This window comes from Argopecten irradians, chromosome 7 (genome assembly GCF_041381155.1).
Source record: "Argopecten irradians isolate NY chromosome 7, Ai_NY, whole genome shotgun sequence".
Classification (NCBI taxonomy): Eukaryota; Metazoa; Mollusca; class Bivalvia; order Pectinida; family Pectinidae; genus Argopecten; species Argopecten irradians.
In genome coordinates this window covers 5,740,391-5,759,345 of record NC_091140.1, presented here as the reverse complement: position 1 = coordinate 5,759,345, position 18,955 = coordinate 5,740,391, and the positions used below count along the sequence as shown (strand labels likewise).

The following is an 18,955-nucleotide window of genomic DNA, read 5'->3' as shown; positions in this document are numbered from 1 at the left end:
CACGAAATGTGTAAATGGGTTTGTTTTAACTGCCGAAGTAAGTGGCGGTGAGCTTTATCTCCAAAGGCAGAATTCAGTATGACTCGTATATAACGCTCACACTCATCCTGACTTTGTAAAAAGTCAATATTGATTTCTGTACCACTTCAGACTTTAATGTTGGAGAAACAAAGAGTAACATTTTGAAACAATACCTTAGAGACAGGAAGTACAGATCGAGATCGTGTCAGATCGCAAACATTTTGTACATTTCCTCGAGGGCGGATATCACTAACGTGTACTATTTTGTTAGTTGCTTAGAACAGTTTGTTATAATGGACGCATTATATTTACTTATATCGGCGTCTTGTACAGGAACGCTCTGCTATATATACTTCAAGCCTTTACAAAGGGGCAGATCGCCTCGAAATTCGACAATCATTTGTAACACTGTTGGAATTACTTCTTTGCCATATACTTCAAGTCTTTATCTACATGTGTCTATTTCTCTAGATTTAAACCTCGTAATATATATCTGGCGAAGGATTTAGTTTTATAATCCTTTTTTTGGAAAATGTTTGCCTTATGTCCTTTTTTAGTAAACATTTGTGTTTTAGAATGCTTATCGCTATTTTCTCTGATCTGTAAAGCTGGTGTACGATATTGACAAAACACCATTCACTGGTGGTAAAACGTCCTGGCACTCGTCTCACTTTAAACTATACATCAATAGCAAACGTTGTATTTATTGAACCTTGATGTACAATGTGTGAGCATTTATTCCTTTACTCTTTAGATGATTTGCTTTGGAGAGTTAGCGGCCAGACCGAATCTTGTTTGAAATATAAATATTTTTTTAACTCGAACCATAATCCCTACGTTACTCTAAAGGTGAAGTAATTCCGGTATTAAGCGATTTACAAATACTGAGCAAGCGCTCTAACGCCACTGCGCTACCCGAGAAACCATTGTTATAACTCTCCTTATGGTTTTTGATATTCGTATCATTGTGGATAATCTGTATGTTTGCCATCGCTGTAGACACTTATGTTGTTATGTCTTGGGATCCCCTTCTGTTATTACATGATCCGACGTTAGGAGGTGGTGAAATGAGCAATTACTGCTATGGTCGAGACACCTGGTTCCACTACCACCTCATCAACCTCGTTATGTAATACATTCCCTCGTCGAGTGTCGTTCCTATCATTTGCAGCCTTCGCTTGTATGCAAACGTTGTGTTAATGTTACATTATGTGTGTAGATTTACATAGATACAAACGATGTTTTTGCTAGTTTAGAAGAGAACAGTTGTCGTTTGAAATGTGCATTCCACATGTTTATTTGTGGAGTACATGTAGATGTGTAAAAGACAAAAAAAAGTGCATCAATGATATTTAGTGTATCTAAAAGCGCATGTGATCGCAAAGCAATATCTATTTATCGATCGAAACCTTCATATTTTTGTTACTGTATACAATTTGGCAGTATTATCTGGCTACAAACGTGTATGATACGAGTGTGATATATCAGACACTTGGAAGGCAGGACGTGCGCTCTTTACAAGATTCTCCACTGAGACTGTAACGTTACCAAGGATCCTAGACAAACAATTTTGTACCTCGTGGTCCATTATACTTTAGTACCCCATCCTAGGAATATTTGCTGAACTTTCCCTCTCTACAAACTTTTAACAGTTTACGACGCTAAAGTCGAAAGAAGAAAACTCTGTTCTGAAGATTATTTCCTAAATCAAAGATTGGAATGACGTAAAATCAAATGTGACGGGTTAATTTTATTTGTTATTTTTCATTTCATTACATGTAATAAATGAATATTTATATGTAGTGCAATATTGGCATTTGTAGAAAAAATGTATTCGTCATTTTAAGTGATATTAACTGGTTTCAGATTTTATATCTAAGTGAACTGCCACTCATTCATTTGCTGTAATCGTACGGCATGGTTTTTATTTCTTTTCGTCATTGAGTCAATGCACATGTACATACTCGAAGCGTGTAGATAGGAGGATACAAATATAATTACCTTTATTATGTAATCATTTACTGGGCGTTTAAGAGTGTGTCTCATGCTGGTCTTCTCTCGTCTAACTAAACAAAAAACCAGACTAGAGGGTGTATTTAGCATTTGATCAACATTACAAAGCTCATGGAGGTAAAATGGCATCATCGTATGTTATGATGAGTTATATCTCGCAATATCATTACATCTTCACACATTTACTGGTGTAGAAGTATGTAAGTATGGTTAGCATTACGTGTTTGGAAATTAAGGGGGGAAATTCTCATTGAATAAATCTGTCATTTTAGATAAGCTAGAAATACGTACTCTTGACATATACTAATATAATTACATTATATACTATTTCTGTTGTTGATGGATAACTTATGCTTTTGCGTGGAAGTTTTGTTCCGGGTGGAAATTAGCCTTGTCAGCTTGTAAGTGCAGGCAGTTTGACATTTGATACCAATAACGTTGCTCCGTTATGTTGTGTTACTGTGATTTTATGGCAAGACTTCATTGTCTTTTTCTCCTATTCAATTCCACTCCCTGAAGTTGTTACTAGATATGGTGTAGGCTATGCTTAGACTTGATGCTTATATTGATTTTGTCTTCCTAAATCGTCATCTCATATATTGTTATACTTCTGTGTGGTCGTTACCGGTACAAAACGTGTCGCATCTCACGCTCACAAATGTTTTAGTATTTGCTATAGTTGTTAATTTTAGAATGCTATATCAGAATCCTCATTGACACAAACACTTATAATGGTGTGTATACCAATATTAGTTTATTCAAGCACAAATTGTGAATGACACCCTGTCATGTCCTACATGTATGTGGTACACGTGCGTGCCTAACAATGATTTTGTCAATTCTCAATTTTATTTTCATTTCTCTCAGATGAAGAGGTCATACATATATTAATCTATATTAGGAGACAGACCAAATTAAATGCATCATTTGTACAATAACATTTGCTACAAAATATTTTTTAAAGATATTCGTTGTCGATAATTATCAAACGATATAATTTGTACATTTCTATATTGATGATTTTATTGAGCTCGTTTTGTTATCACCAACCACGACTTTTCTTGTTACTATAACGAAACAAACGTAGGAATTATGACCACATATGTATGGTCATATGTGTTTCTAACTAAATTCTATTCAGGAGTTTAAGATATCTGATTCTTTTGCGCCATTTTTGAAAGCGAATGCATTTCTCATGATAACGTCACACACCGAATTTAAGAAAAAAAATCAATTTCTCAATATCACAATCTATATAAGTTACTAACATTTCAGTTGTTTAGAATTGTGTCAAATTCTATTTTTAGACAAGATGTCCTGAATCATCTCCTCAACACCTCCCGCTATGACTCAAGTATAGCCCCGAACTTTGAGCACGGTAAGTAAAACAGTTGTGAAACGAAACTGTGATTTAATATAATACAGGATTGTGAGTGTAAAACTGATCGGAGTAAGATTAAAACACTCCCTCATGTGAGGATATGAAGGGAAGGGATATTCTACACGAGGGTCAAAAATGTTGTAAAACCCGGAGCTTGTGATGTATCTTCCACATTTTAGATTAGATCATTTATCTATTGTTTCTTTTAAAATATGACACGATACCGTCTCATCAACACTTGTCATCTGAAAATGTACAATTTTGAAATGTTCAACAATAATTTACCGATAGTACAACCGAATAAGATAAGAAAAAAATGGTTGTTGCCTATGTTACCTTTTTATTAAATTTAACCTCACTGATCGTTATCCATAATGCATAACGGTTTTGAATGTATTTATTTATGTATGTATCTTACTATAGTTAGCTGCGTGAAGGCTGAGTGACGACATGACGACAATCTTGATCTCTGTCCCACTTTACATTTTTAAATCAGTCTTCACTGGTGAAACCATTACAAAGCCCAATACTAAACATTCCAAACCAACATACAAATGGGATCATTTAACTTAATTTTCAGGATATTGATTGTATAAGATTAGTTAAAGCGGCAATTTTATCGTACTCCTCGATTTCTGTTTACAATAAACTCGTTATCCTGTAATATTATACCTTATTCCGATTGATAGTTCAGACTCTGTATGAGGTTAATACTGTTACTCGATAAACAATATTCATAATATCCATAGGAAAACAATAAAATGGTATCAAATACTAAAATATACCGATCAACGCATGAAGTGTGATTAATATGGTAATGTGTTACGCCTTCTGTTTTCGGTTTTGGTCTTGATACTATCAAATCGAACGAAATAAAATAATGATGTAAATCGTTTGAGGATATAATTAATACGATGTAGGTTTTTTTGAATGTTTTAGGAAACGTTAGTAATTTTTAACTTATCGTACCATTCAGGTTTTACCTACGGTTATTCTTCGAATAATCTACGTTCATCATCATTTCCGTGACGTATTTTTTCTATCGAATGAAAACTTAACAATTTTATTTCCACGATCTGTGAATAATCATGGTACAAGAGCTTATCAAACACTGTCACTTAGGGAATCAATGTGTCCCCAAGAGTTTCCAGGATTATGTTATTGAGCTAATTGTGTTGATCATGAAGCTTCAGAATCTGTCAAAGTGTTTGTGAAGCGTGTGTTGTTTTATCACCATAATTCTTTGTCAAGAGGAAGATAACACTAAAGCTTGTTACCCGTTCTACAAATTGTATTTTCCGACAATGATATAAATGTGTCACACGCACGCGCCGGCCTAGTTAACGGTTCCTAAGAGACCAATATCAGTGGAACTTAATAGAAACACGTGTCCCGATCAGGACGGATTTTGGTCGGTAAGTTACTATTGATTTGTCCCTTGTGGTTTGTGGAGTGTACTAGAATCGGGGGAGGTTTGACAGCGACAAACTGCCTGACATTACAGTCAAATATACGATACACGGTAATGTTATTGGAATGTATGTCACCACTCACATTTCATTAGGATGGATTGATCGAGTTACGATCGGAACTGTTGTTAAATCCATTTGTACTGATCATATCATTCGGAATATCGAAAACGAATTTATATAATGGCACAATTGTTTATTCTGACCCCATTTTGACTTCCATTGCTCTTTCTAGTCCCAAAGCACACTTTGTCGCTGTCGTATGGTACTTTTTCCTTGTTTTAACTATATTTCTGGCTCTCCTTCGGGTGATTCATGTGTCCCCGGTGATTGACCTTGACCTTGAAGATTACTCTGTATCTCGATTGACCTGATTTCCATGACGATAACTCAATCCATCATATCCGTGATTATCATGACCCAGTAAGGTAATGGACAGGCAGTATTGAGACAATGCCTTGTCTTGTACACCATCTCCTGTTACAAGGAGATCGTCATAAATGGAAACTTACATTGGTCAATCAGATTCTAGCGTGACTTGTCATCTCATTATAAGTAGAATTTTTCTGTAATGGTGATTGATATAGGTTTCATATGTGCTTAATAAAGAAAATATATTATATGACGACTTTACATGTGTCTCGGGAATGATATATGATTGAGCTGATTGTAGAATTTGATATAGACATATCATGCATTAAAATTTGATAGATCTGAAATTTTTTTATTGTTGAAACCAATAACAAGTACATCACTGAATAAGCATTTAGGAACGTCTATTCAATTCGTAAATAAGAAAACAGATTAATGCATCCATCCTCATGTGAAGTTTAATTACTATTATACCTGATGGTCTTTTAAATATCAAAACAACAACACTAACATTGACTCAAAAACAACCTCTTAGGCAATCTATCAATGCATTGACGATCACCAATCAAGAATGAAAAAAGTCAGCATGTTTTCATCAAATTACTTCCGACCAGAGATTTTTATAAAAAGGAAAATGGAAAAGAACGTTTTACTTTTTAATACAGTTTAGTGATTAGACATACAGAGATTTCTTTTCTTCCTGTGTTTATTTATTTATCTCGGTAACAAGCATGGCGTAATATCAGTAGACATATTGAACACTTGTAGTGTGGGAAGTTATTTGTCGGAATAAAACATTTTCAGATTTATTAGCTATAAATAAAACTGACACAAAAAATCACATGTGAAGTGTAATAGAATAAGAAAGAATAACCATTAACATTCCCTAAATACATCTGCTAAGCTAATTTTGTAAAAGTAGTATAACGACATTCCATTACTAATCGCGTAAACAGTGTTGACGAAGACTTAAGTCTGATGATAATCTCTACATCTGTAGCTTATTTCTGAATAGGTATCTCTTGGATCCAGACAACCTGTTTATACGCTATGTCGTTAGAAACAGTTTGCAGGGCTTAAAAGATTCCAGTGCGTAAATGTTAAATAGACCGTCTGGAGACTTAGTCGCACGCATATGATATTATAGATAACTGTTTTCCACTTAAACATTACAACTATAAGTAGGTATTACGTGGCCCAAGGTTTGATAAATCTTAGCAATTATTTTTGAGATGTTTTTACAAAATATATTCAATAACAGGCATAAATGATATTCTTTGCCTAATAATTGTTTGAAAACAAGAATGTATTACCAAGATCAAGACAAATTCCCTCTATCCCCCAAAATGTTTCTTAATTTCAGGAAAGAGAAGCAAATGCAATATTGTGAAAACGACCATATTTAATTGAATTATTGCTAAAACTACTCAACGTATAAGAACCGGATAGAAACTGATCGTGTTGTTGACAACATTGATGACTTATGGCTATAGATAACACATCATATTCTTTATTTTGACAATGATGAACATTTGTTTTCCTGATATTACACATGAACGTATTAAACGACTAATGTAACGATGTCTCATTTTCAAACGCTTCTCTGTAATTGAAACATCTACAACCAGAACAGCTTTATGAATGACACTCTTTTTAGCTCGCCTATTCGAAGAATAGGGGGAGCTAATGTTGTCGCCCCGGCGTCGGCGTCGGCGTCAGCGTTGGCGTCCCATTTCACGTTAAAGTTTTTGAGCAAGTTTCTGTTTCGTCAATTGTTTAAGCTTAAGTCATCATAAATGTTTATGATTTTATTTTCCTAATGTGTATGGATGCTGAACGTGATAATAACAACAATTAGGGGCCCTTTAGGGTTTTTTTGAGTCTGTTAATTTGTCATATTTCCATGTTAAAGTTTTTGAGCAAGTTTCTAGTTTGTCTATTGTTTAAGCTTAAGTTATTATAAATGTTTTGATTTTATTTTCCTAATGTGTATGGATGCTGAAAATGATAATACAACCAATTTGGGGCCCTTTAGGGGTTTTTTTGAGTCTGTTAATTTGTCATATTTCCATGTTTAAATAGTAAATACTTCAACATCAACTTCTTCTGAATAGGCGAGCTTTGCTGTCTCCAACAGCTCTTGTTTTGTTACAGAATAACTGAGAAACAATAATCAAGAAAAATACGCAAAACTCAGATATTTATCAATTTTTAGAATAGTTAATAAAGATGTCGCTTTCTGAATGTGTTTAGATACGCGACCAATGTGATGATAGGATGTAAATAAGTTTGGGTTTATGGTATAACTAAGATGTGATTTGTCCTGTGTTTTAGATACGGACGACCAATGTGATGATAGGATTGTAAATAAGTTTGGGTTTATGTGTATAACTAAGATGTGGATTTGTCCTGTGTTTTAGATATGGACGACCAATGTGACGATAGGATTGTAAATAAGTTTGGGTTTATGTGTATAACTAAGATGTAACTTTGTCCTGTGTTTTAGATACGGCGACCAATGTGACGATAGGATTGTAAATAAGTTTGGGTTTATGTGTATAACTAAGATGTGACTTTGTCCTGTGTTTTAGATACGGCGACCAATGTGACGATAGGATTGTAAATAAGTTTGGGTTTATGTGTATAACTAAGATGTGACTTTGTCCTGTGTTTTAGATACGGCGACCAATGTGACGATAGGATTGTAAATAAGTTTGGGTTTATGTGTATAACTAAGATGTGACTTTGTCCTGTGTTTTAGATACGGCGACCAATGTGACGATAGGATTGTAAATAAGTTTGGGTTTATGTGTATAACTAAGATGTGACTTTGTCCTGTGTTTTAGATACGGCGACCAATGTGACGATAGGATTGTAAATAAGTTTGGGTTTATGTGTATAACTAAGATGTGAACTTTGTCCTGTGTTTTAGATACGGCGACCAATGTGACGATAGGATTGTAAATAAGTTTGGGTTTATGTGTATAACTAAGATGTGACTTTGTCCTGTGTTTTAGATACGGCGACCAATGTGATGATAGGATTGTAAATAAGTTTGGGTTTATGTGTATAACTAAGATGTAACTTTGTCCTGTGTTTTAGATACGGCGACCAATGTGACGATAGGATTGTAAATAAGTTTGGGTTTATGTGTATAACTAAGATGTGGATTTGTCCTGTGTTTTAGATACGGCGACCAATGTGATGATAGGATTGTAAATAAGTTTGGGTTTATGTGTATAACTAAGATGTGGATTTGTCCTGTGTTTTAGATACGGCGACCAATGTGACGATAGGATTGTAAATAAGTTTGGGTTTATGTGTATAACTAAGATGTGACTTTGTCCTGTGTTTTAGATACGGCGACCAATGTGATGATAGGATTGTAAATAAGTTTGGGTTTATGTGTATAACTAAGATGTGACTTTGTCCTGTGTTTTAGATACGGCGACCAATGTGATGATAGGATTGTAAATAAGTTTGGGTTTATGTGTATAACTAAGATGTGACTTTGTCCTGTGTTTTAGATACGGCGACCAATGTGATGATAGGATTGTAAATAAGTTTGGGTTTATGTGTATAACTAAGATGTGACTTTGTCCTGTGTTTTAGATACGGCGACCAATGTGATGATAGGATTGTAAATAAGTTTGGGTTTATGTGTATAACTAAGATGTGGATTTGTCCTGTGTTTTAGATACGGCGACCAATGTGACGATAGGATTGTAAATAAGTTTGGGTTTATGTGTATAACTAAGATGTGACTTTGTCCTGTGTTTTAGATACGGCGACCAATGTGACGATAGGATTGTAAATAAGTTTGGGTTTATGAGTATAACTAAGATCTAACTTTGTCCTGTGTTTTAGATACGGCGACCAATGTGACGATAGGATTGTAAATAAGTTTGGGTTTATGTGTATAATGTATTTGTCCTGTGTTTTAGATACGGCGACAATGTGGATAGGATTGTAAATAAGTTTGGGTTTATGTGTATAACTAAGATGTGACTTTGTCCTGTGTTTTAGATACGGCGACCAATGTGACGATAGGATTGTAAATAAGTTTGGGTTTATGTGTATAACTAAGATGTGACTTTGTCCTGTGTTTTAGATACGGCGACCAATGTGACGATAGGATTGTAAATAAGTTTGGGTTTATGTGTATAACTAAGATGTGACTTTGTCCTGTGTTTTAGATACGGCGACCAATGTGACGATAGGATTGTAAATAAGTTTGGGTTTATGTGTATAACTAAGATGTAACTTTGTCCTGTGTTTTAGATACGGCGACCAATGTGACGATAGGATTGTAAATAAGTTTGGGTTTATGTGTATAACTAAGATGTGAACTTTGTCCTGTGTTTTAGATACGGCGACCAATGTGACGATAGGATTGTAAATAAGTTTGGGTTTATGTGTATAACTAAAATGTGACTTTGTCCTGTGTTTTAGATACGGCGACCAATGTGACGATAGGATTGTAAATAAGTTTGGGTTTATGTGTATAACTAAGATGTAACTTTGTCCTGTGTTTTAGATACGGCGACCAATGTGACGATAGGATTGTAAATAAGTTTGGGTTTATGTGTATAACTAAGATGTGGATTTGTCCTGTGTTTTAGATACGGCGACCAATGTGACGATAGGATTGTAAATAAGTTTGGGTTTATGTGTATAACTAAGATCTAACTTTGTCCTGTGTTTTAGATACGGCGACCAATGTGATGATAGGATTGTAAATAAGTTTGGGTTTATGTGTATAACTAAGATGTGACTTTGTCCTGTGTTTTAGATACGGCGACCAATGTGACGATAGGATTGTAAATAAGTTTGGGTTTATGTGTATAACTAAGATGTGGATTTGTCCTGTGTTTTAGATACGGCGACCAATGTGATGATAGGATTGTAAATAAGTTTGGGTTTATGTGTATAACTAAGATGTGACTTTGTCCTGTGTTTTAGATACGGCGACCAATGTGACGATAGGATTGTAAATAAGTTTGGGTTTATGTGTATAACTAAGATGTGACTTTGTCCTGTGTTTTAGATACGGCGACCAATGTGACGATAGGATTGTAAATAAGTTTGGGTTTATGTGTATAACTAAGATGTGACTTTGTCCTGTGTTTTAGATACGGCGACCAATGTGACGATAGGATTGTAAATAAGTTTGGGTTTATGTGTATAACTAAGATGTGACTTTGTCCTGTGTTTTAGATACGGCGACCAATGTGATGATAGGATTTAAATTGTAAATAAGTTTGGGTTTATGTGTATAACTAAGATGTGACTTTGTCCTGTGTTTTAGATACGGCGACCAATGTGACGATAGGATTGTAAATAAGTTTGGGTTTATGTGTATAACTAAGATGTAACTTTGTCCTGTGTTTTAGATACGGCGACCAATGTGACGATAGGATTGTAAGTAAATAATTGTGTGGATGGTTGTAATGTGTATAAACTAAGATGTGACTTTGTCCTGTGTTTTAGATACGGCGACCAATGTGACGATAGGATTGTAAATAAGTTTGGGTTTATGTGTATAACTAAGATGTGGATTTGTCCTGTGTTTTAGATACGGCGACCAATGTGACGATAGGATTGTAAATAAGTTTGGGTTTATGTGTATAATTAAGATCTAACTTTGTCCTGTGCTTTAGATACGGCGACCAATGTGACGATAGGATTTAAATTGTAAATAAGTTTGGGTTTATGTGTATAACTAAAATGTGACTTTGTCCTGTGTTTTAGATACGGCGACCAATGTGACGATAGGATTGTAAATAAGTTTGGGTTTATGTGTATAACTAAGATGTAACTTTGTCCTGTGTTTTAGATACGGCGACCAATGTGACGATAGGATTGTAAATAAGTTTGGGTTTATGTGTATAACTAAGATGTGAACTTTGTCCTGTGTTTTAGATACGGCGACCAATGTGACGATAGGATTGTAAATAAGTTTGGGTTTATGTGTATAACTAAGATGTACTTTGTCCTGTGTTTTAGATACGGCGACAAATGTGACGATAGGATTGTAAATAAGTTTGGGTTTATGTGTATAACTAAAATGTGACTTTGTCCTGTGTTTTAGATACGGCGACCAATGTGACGATAGGATTGTAAATAAGTTTGGGTTTATGTGTATAACTAAGATGTGACTTTGTCCTGTGTTTTAGATACGGCGACCAATGTGACGATAGGATTGTAAATAAGTTTGGGTTTATGTGTATAACTAAGATGTGACTTTGTCCTGTGTTTTAGATACGGCGACCAATGTGACGATAGGATTGTAAATAAGTTTGGGTTTATGTGTATAACTAAGATGTAACTTTGTCCTGTGTTTTAGATACGGCGACCAATGTGACGATAGGATTGTAAATAAGTTTGGGTTTATGTGTATAACTAAGATGTGACTTTGTCCTGTGTTTTAGATACGGCGGCAAATGTGACGATAGGATTGTAAATAAGTTTGGGTTTATGTGTATAACTAAAATGTGACTTTGTCCTGTGTTTTAGATACGGCGACCAATGTGACGATAGGATTGTAAATAAGTTTGGGTTTATGAGTATAACTAAGATCTAACTTTGTCCTGTGTTTTAGATACGGCGACCAATGTGACGATAGGATTGTAAATAAGTTTGGGTTTATGTGTATAACTAAGATGTGACTTTGTCCTGTGTTTTAGATACGGCGACCAATGTGATGATAGGATTGTAAATAAGTTTGGGTTTATGTGTATAACTAAGATGTAACTTTGTCCTGTGTTTTAGATACGGCGACCAATGTGATGATAGGATTGTAAATAAGTTTGGGTTTATGTGTATAACTAAGATGTGACTTTGTCCTGTGTTTTAGATACGGCGACCAATGTGACGATAGGATTGTAAATAAGTTTGGGTTTATGTGTAACTAAAGATGTGACTTTGTCCTGTGTTTTAGATACGGCGACCAATGTGACGATAGGATTGTAAATAAGTTTGGGTTTATGTGTATAACTAAGATGTGACTTTGTCCTGTGTTTTAGATACGGCGACCAATGTGACGATAGGATTGTAAATAAGTTTGGGTTTATGTGTATAACTAAGATGTGACTTTGTCCTGTGTTTTAGATACGGCGACCAATGTGACGATAGGATTGTAAATAAGTTTGGGTTTATGTGTATAACTAAGATGTAACTTTGTCCTGTGTTTTAGATACGGCGACCAATGTGACGATAGGATTGTAAATAAGTTTGGGTTTATGTGTATAACTAAGATGTGACTTTGTCCTGTGTTTTAGATACGGCGACCAATGTGACGATAGGATTGTAAATAAGTTTGGGTTTATGTGTATAACTAAGATGTAACTTTGTCCTGTGTTTTAGATACGGCGACCAATGTGATGATAGGATTGTAAATAAGTTTGGGTTTATGTGTATAACTAAGATGTGACTTTGTCCTGTGTTTTAGATACGGACGACCAATGTGATGATAGGATTGTAAATAAGTTTGGGTTTATGTGTATAACTAAGATGTGACTTTGTCCTGTGTTTTAGATACGGCGACCAATGTGACGATAGGATTGTAAATAAGTTTGGGTTTATGTGTATAACTAAGATGTAACTTTGTCCTGTGTTTTAGATACGGCGACCAATGTGACGATAGGATTGTAAATAAGTTTGGGTTTATGTGTATAACTAAGATGTAACTTTGTCCTGTGTTTTAGATACGGCGACCAATGTGACGATAGGATTGTAAATAAGTTTGGGTTTATGTGTATAACTAAGATGTAACTTTGTCCTGTGTTTTAGATACGGCGCAAATGTGAGATAGGATTGTAAATAAGTTTGGGTTTATGTGTATAACTAAGATCCTTTGTCCTGTGTTTTAGATACGGCGACCAATGTGACGATAGGATTGTAAATAAGTTTGGGTTTATGTGTATAACTAAGATGTGACTTTGTCCTGTGTTTTAGATACGGCGACCAATGTGACGATACAGCTGTTGGTGCGGAGTATCCACTCCATCCGGGAGATTTCTATGGTGGGTATTGATCTGGACCCATTACCTCTAGTATACCGAGGTCAGCTTACTCTGACATACTCAGTTTGATTACCGCTAATTTGATACATATCATGTCATATTCCGTACACATGATAAATGGTTAGGATAGAATTAATTCATCTAGGGTCCACATCGACTGTATCATACTCTTTATATGCTTGTCTGTTAGAAATAAAATATTCAAATTATTTTTTTTTTCTTTTTTTTTTCATGAAAGTCTTTTCCCGTGAAATGTAAAATACAACGTTGAATTTGACTTATACCAATTTAAGACGCAAACAAAACATTTTATCCAGAAACAAATAAAGGTTAGATATGCGTGGCTGCTCTTACACATAAAACTAGAAAACAATTTAAAAATAAAGTATAAATTAAGATAAGACCCAGCTAGCCCAGAAGAGTGAGTATTCTTTAATATAACTTAGTACACACAAATCACACACTACCATACATATGCGTTACACATTGGTCAAGTAACTATATAAAATATAAACAAGTGGTTACTTTTCTTCGCAATATTCAATTCACTGTTCGTTTTCCAGGATTTTTCTGTGGACATTTTCTTACGTCAGAAATGGACGGACCCTCGATTGGTGTTCACCAACATGACAGACATCATACGTCTGGAGCTGGACCAGAAACTCATCGACAAAGTCTGGGTCCCTGACACCATCTTTACTAATGAAAAAGAGGCTAAAGTACATTCCATTACTGTACCCAATAAACTGATGCATCTGTACCAGAACGGGACCGTGTTTTATAGTGCCAGGTAAGACATCGTCAAGTGTAGCTAAAATAATAAATCGTTTTGTGACATCATTCAGCTTAGCTTAAATACTGAATCGTGTTGTATGGAACATATGGAACATTTTATCTATATACTTATATAGTATGGAGTAATTATATAACAACTATGTTGTGTTTTGAAATAGAAGCTATTTACCTGGATATATAATGATGAGTATTTAAAACATGTCTTCTTCATTTAATGGCGCCACGGGAAATAAACACCATCTGTACCAGGACTGGAACAATACCATCACAGCTGATAGACCAATAATCGGAAGCCACAAGCCAACCATATAATTATTTTAACACTTTAAGATATATTAGGCGTTAACAAATAACAGATGGCAATTTCATTTTTATCTGCAAAATATTGATGAATATGTACACCTTGAGACTGTAGGAAGCAGGCATTGACTGACTTACGCTATCAATTATACGGAGGGAGGTAACTCTAGCCTGTGGGAGGCTGATATGCGCGATTGCGTATAAAACCAGTTAGAGGTGATTTCTTAATTAACCCTGAATGAAATTGTAGTTAGGTGTTCAAATTGATTTCCCATCCTCTGAAATTGAAGATTATTATTGGTAACTAACTGTACCTACTAAAACATAAATTGAATTACTGAACTGGTCAAGGCTAATATAATTCAAGGCTAAATGATTCGCATATCGTATGTAACTATTATTATATATATTAATTACTATTTATCTTATTAGAATTGGTATGACCTTGAGTAAAATATCATTAGGATTGGTATGACCTTGAGTTTATATCATTAGGATTGGTATGACCTTAAGTTTATATTATTAGGATTGGTATGACCTTGAGTAAATATCATTAGGATTGGTATGACCTTGAGTTTATATCATTAGGATTGGTATGACCTTAAGTTTATATTATTAGGATTGGTATGACCTTGAGTTTATATTGTTAGGATTGATTTGACCTTGGGTTTATATTATTAGGATTTGTATGACCTTGAGTTTATTTTATTAGATTTGTATGACCTTGAGCTTATGCTATTAGGGTTGGTATGACAGTGAGTTTATATTATAAGGATTAATATGACCTTGAGTTTATATTTTACATGTTAGGATTAGTATGGCATTGGATTTGTATTATATTAGGATCAGTATGACCTTGAGTGTATATCATTAGGATTTATATGATCTGGGGTTTATATGACCTTGAGTTTATATCATTACGATTAGTATAACCTTGAGTTTATATCATTAGGATTGGTACCTTGAGTTTATAGTATCAGGATTGGTATGACCTTGAGTTTATTTTATTAGATTTGTATGACCTTGAGCTTATGCTATTAGGGTTGGTATGACCGTGAGTTTATATTATAAGGATTATATGACCTTGAGTTTATATTTACATTTTAGGATTGGGCATTGGATTTGTATTATATTAGGATCAGTATGACCTTGAGTGTATAATAGTAGGATTGATATGATCTGGGTTTATATATCAATAACTATAACCTTGAGTTTATAGTATCAGGATTGGTATGACCTTGAGTTTATATTATTATTAGATTGGTATGACCTTGAGTTTATATTATTAGGATTGGTATGACCTTGAGTTTATATTATTAGGATTGGTATGACCTTGAGTTTATATTATTAGGATTGGTATGACCTTGAGTTTATATTATTAGGATTGGTATGACCTTGAGTTTATATCATTAGGATTGGTATGATCTTGAGTTTATAGTATTGGTATGATCTTGAGTTTATATTATCAGGATTGGTATGACCTTGAGTTTATATTATTAGAATTGGTATGACCTTGAGTTTATATTATCAGGATTGGTATGACCTTGAGTTTATATTATTAGAATTGGTATGACCTTGAGTTTATATTATTAGGATTGGTATGACCTTGAGTTTATATTATTAGGATTGGTATGACCTTGAGTTTATATCATTAGGATTGGTATGATCTTGAGTTTATAGTATTTGTATGATCTTGAGTTTATAGTATCAGGATTGATATGACATTGAGTTTACATTATTAGGATTGGTATGACCTTGAGTTTATAGTATCAGGATTGGTATGACCTGGAGTTTATATTATTAGGATTGGTATGACCTTGAGTTTATATTATTAGGATTGATTTGACCTTGAGTTTATATTATTAGGATTGATTTGACCTTGAGTTTATATAATTAGGATTGGTATGACCTTGAGTTTATATAATTAGGATTGGTATGACCTTGAGTTTAAATTATTAGGATTGGTATGACCTTGAGTTTATATTGTTAGGATTGATATGACCTTGAGTTTATATTACTAGGATTGGCATGACCTTGAGCTGCCACATGGAGCTACAGAAGTATCCCCTGGACTCACAGTTCTGTCCCTTCTACATGGAGAGTTGTAAGTATTTTACCATTGATATACCGGCGGATGAGTGGAAATACTACTTTTGTACTGATGACGAAACACATTTACCATTTTTGTTTTATCGAACACATTTGTTTACAAAACACTAACTTTCTAAGAATATCGGAATATAGTTGTCGGAAGGATCAAACAAAGCTTTTTAGTAATGGTGTCTAGATTTTATGGCTTTTAAACAATGTAAATAACTTCGGCATTTTGCAAAGAAATAGCGTAACATTCTAATAAAACTGAATTACTTGTGTTTTTTCCTCTTGTTATAAAGACGGTTACACAACAGAAAATCTTGTTTTCCAATGGGACCAGACCAATGCAATGGAGATTAATGAAGTGGAGCTCCCCCAGTTCTTTATAGAATCTGCGCCATACTTTGACAGGTGTGACAAAGACTACGGGGAAGGTAAGAATGGCGCACGTGATATGGTCATATACTGTACTTTAGGTAATGTTTGTACCACATACATTTTTGAAAACCATAACAATACATTAGTAGCAATAGCAGTTATCCTTATACATGTATTATAGGATTCAAACTTGACCAAAAGCGTTTATGTATAAAGCAAAGTAATTATAATGGCGAAGTTGACAGCTAAACTTTTTCTAATCTAAAATGCTTCTAATGACATGCTGAAATAAGTAAATATAAATAATTATATAGTTTTGTTTTGATTTCAACAGCTGGTATTTTTACTTGTTTGGAGGCTGGAGTGCGATTGAAAAGAAATACCGGATATTACGTCATACAGATATTTGTTCCCAGCATCCTTATCGTCATTCTGTCATGGGTCTCGTTTTGGATCGACATTGACTCGACACCAGCTCGGATTTCATTAGGTGTCCTCACTGTGCTTACCATGACAACGCAGAGTTCCGGTGCACGTTCTCAGTTGCCACGTGTATCCTATGTCAAGGCTATAGATGTATGGATGGCCACGTGTCTCTTCTTTGTGTTTGGTGCATTGATAGAGTTCGCATATGCAAATGTGACATTCCGAGGAAAGAAGAAGGAGAAATGTCTCCAAACAACAGTTGAAGAGAATTCTGTAAGTTTTATGTTCACATCATCTAAAAACAAAGCATGGTTAATAAAAATACAATTTCATTGACAATTACAACCATATCTTATTGAGTAAATTTATAGGTTTATCCGAATGCTAAAAGTGATAAGAAGGGTCAAAAATAACTTGTTCAAAAATTTGGAAGTGAAATATTTACGTGTATTGTTTATTTAAATGCATGAAACAAATTGACTTTTCTCATTTCAGGAGTGTTCACTAAGCAAGACTTCATTCCGATTGTTCAAGAAATGTGATGACCCAAAGAGAAGGGCAAGGTACATTGACAAAACGGCACGCGTTTTATTTCCTCTTTCATTTTTAATATTTAACATGGTATTTTGGATTTACTATTCGTTTGCCCCGGACGGCGACCCACACATCACATAAACATTTGCACGGCCTCCCCTGACTTCCTGTCAGACGACGTTTTTTTTAACGCTTGTTACTCTTCTGTGCCATTCCGATTGATTCAAACATTTTATAGAACGATGTAAAGGTGATGTGTGTCCCAAGATGAATTATTCTATACCTGTGCAATGTTTTTACGGTAATTGGATGGAGTTCCTGGTGCTTTCCAATTTGGCTGCCGACTAGTGAGGAATGAAATATTTTATTTAACGTCTAATGTCTTGTAAATAATGTTTTTTTTAAACCTGAAACATCATACTTTTTTATCAATAGTGAAGCACCATTTCGTACTGTATGTATATGGATGTTCCATTTTACGATATCATTTTTTGTATGGTTAGGTTCGTTGGTACAGTAGACTAACTTATGTATCAGGTGGACATTTTGGTCGAATGTTGGCCTGATCGTCCATGCTTTATGCTTTGTTACCAGAAATGATTTTATCTCATGATTGTACAGAAAATTAATTGATACTTGATTGATACAATGTATGTATGTAATACATTGATTCTTTTTATCTAAACTTTTATAGCGTTCTGTGTTTACACTTTTCGCTAGATGACAGTAATATAACTTTACTGACATGATCGTAAATTTGTTTTAAATAGCTGTTTGACAGCCTGCTTGTTTAATGTAATGTCTTATGTATTCTAATATATAATGATGACTAGTTCTTTAAGAACGGAACGTTTTATCAACATTACACCTCTTGATAACAACAATTGTTTTTATTAAAAAATAAACCAGACTTTTTATCGATACAAGTGATATTTGAATCTGTTGTTATATATATCATCATCATCATCATCATCATCATCATCATCATCATATTCTAATTAACATTTCATATCTATTACTGTGCCATTACATCCACTTATATTGATTCCAAGAAAATTTAAATGAAAAGAAATTAAAAACCAAAAATTATCAATATTATCCCATCGTAATTAAATTGGACTCAATTGTTCATTGACTTCTGCAATTAT

General features: G+C 34.2%; 1 protein-coding gene across 2 annotated transcripts in view; it reads left to right on the top strand.

The window, feature by feature from the left end:
• LOC138327354 (glycine receptor subunit alpha-3-like) overlaps nt 1-18,737 on the top strand; it is a 35,543-nt gene extending 16,806 nt beyond the window's left edge. For both annotated transcript variants that reach the window (XM_069273389.1, XM_069273388.1), the window contains exons 2-8: nt 3,342-3,412; nt 13,213-13,280; nt 13,844-14,070; nt 16,397-16,479; nt 16,769-16,903; nt 17,182-17,546; nt 17,769-18,737. In XM_069273389.1, coding sequence (XP_069129490.1) covers nt 3,342-3,412; nt 13,213-13,280; nt 13,844-14,070; nt 16,397-16,479; nt 16,769-16,903; nt 17,182-17,546; nt 17,769-17,948 — 1,129 coding nt within the window. In that variant the 3' untranslated portion in view covers nt 17,949-18,737. The remainder of the gene's footprint in view (nt 1-3,341; nt 3,413-13,212; nt 13,281-13,843; nt 14,071-16,396; nt 16,480-16,768; nt 16,904-17,181; nt 17,547-17,768) is intronic.
• Nucleotides 18,738-18,955: the final 218 nt, after the last annotated feature.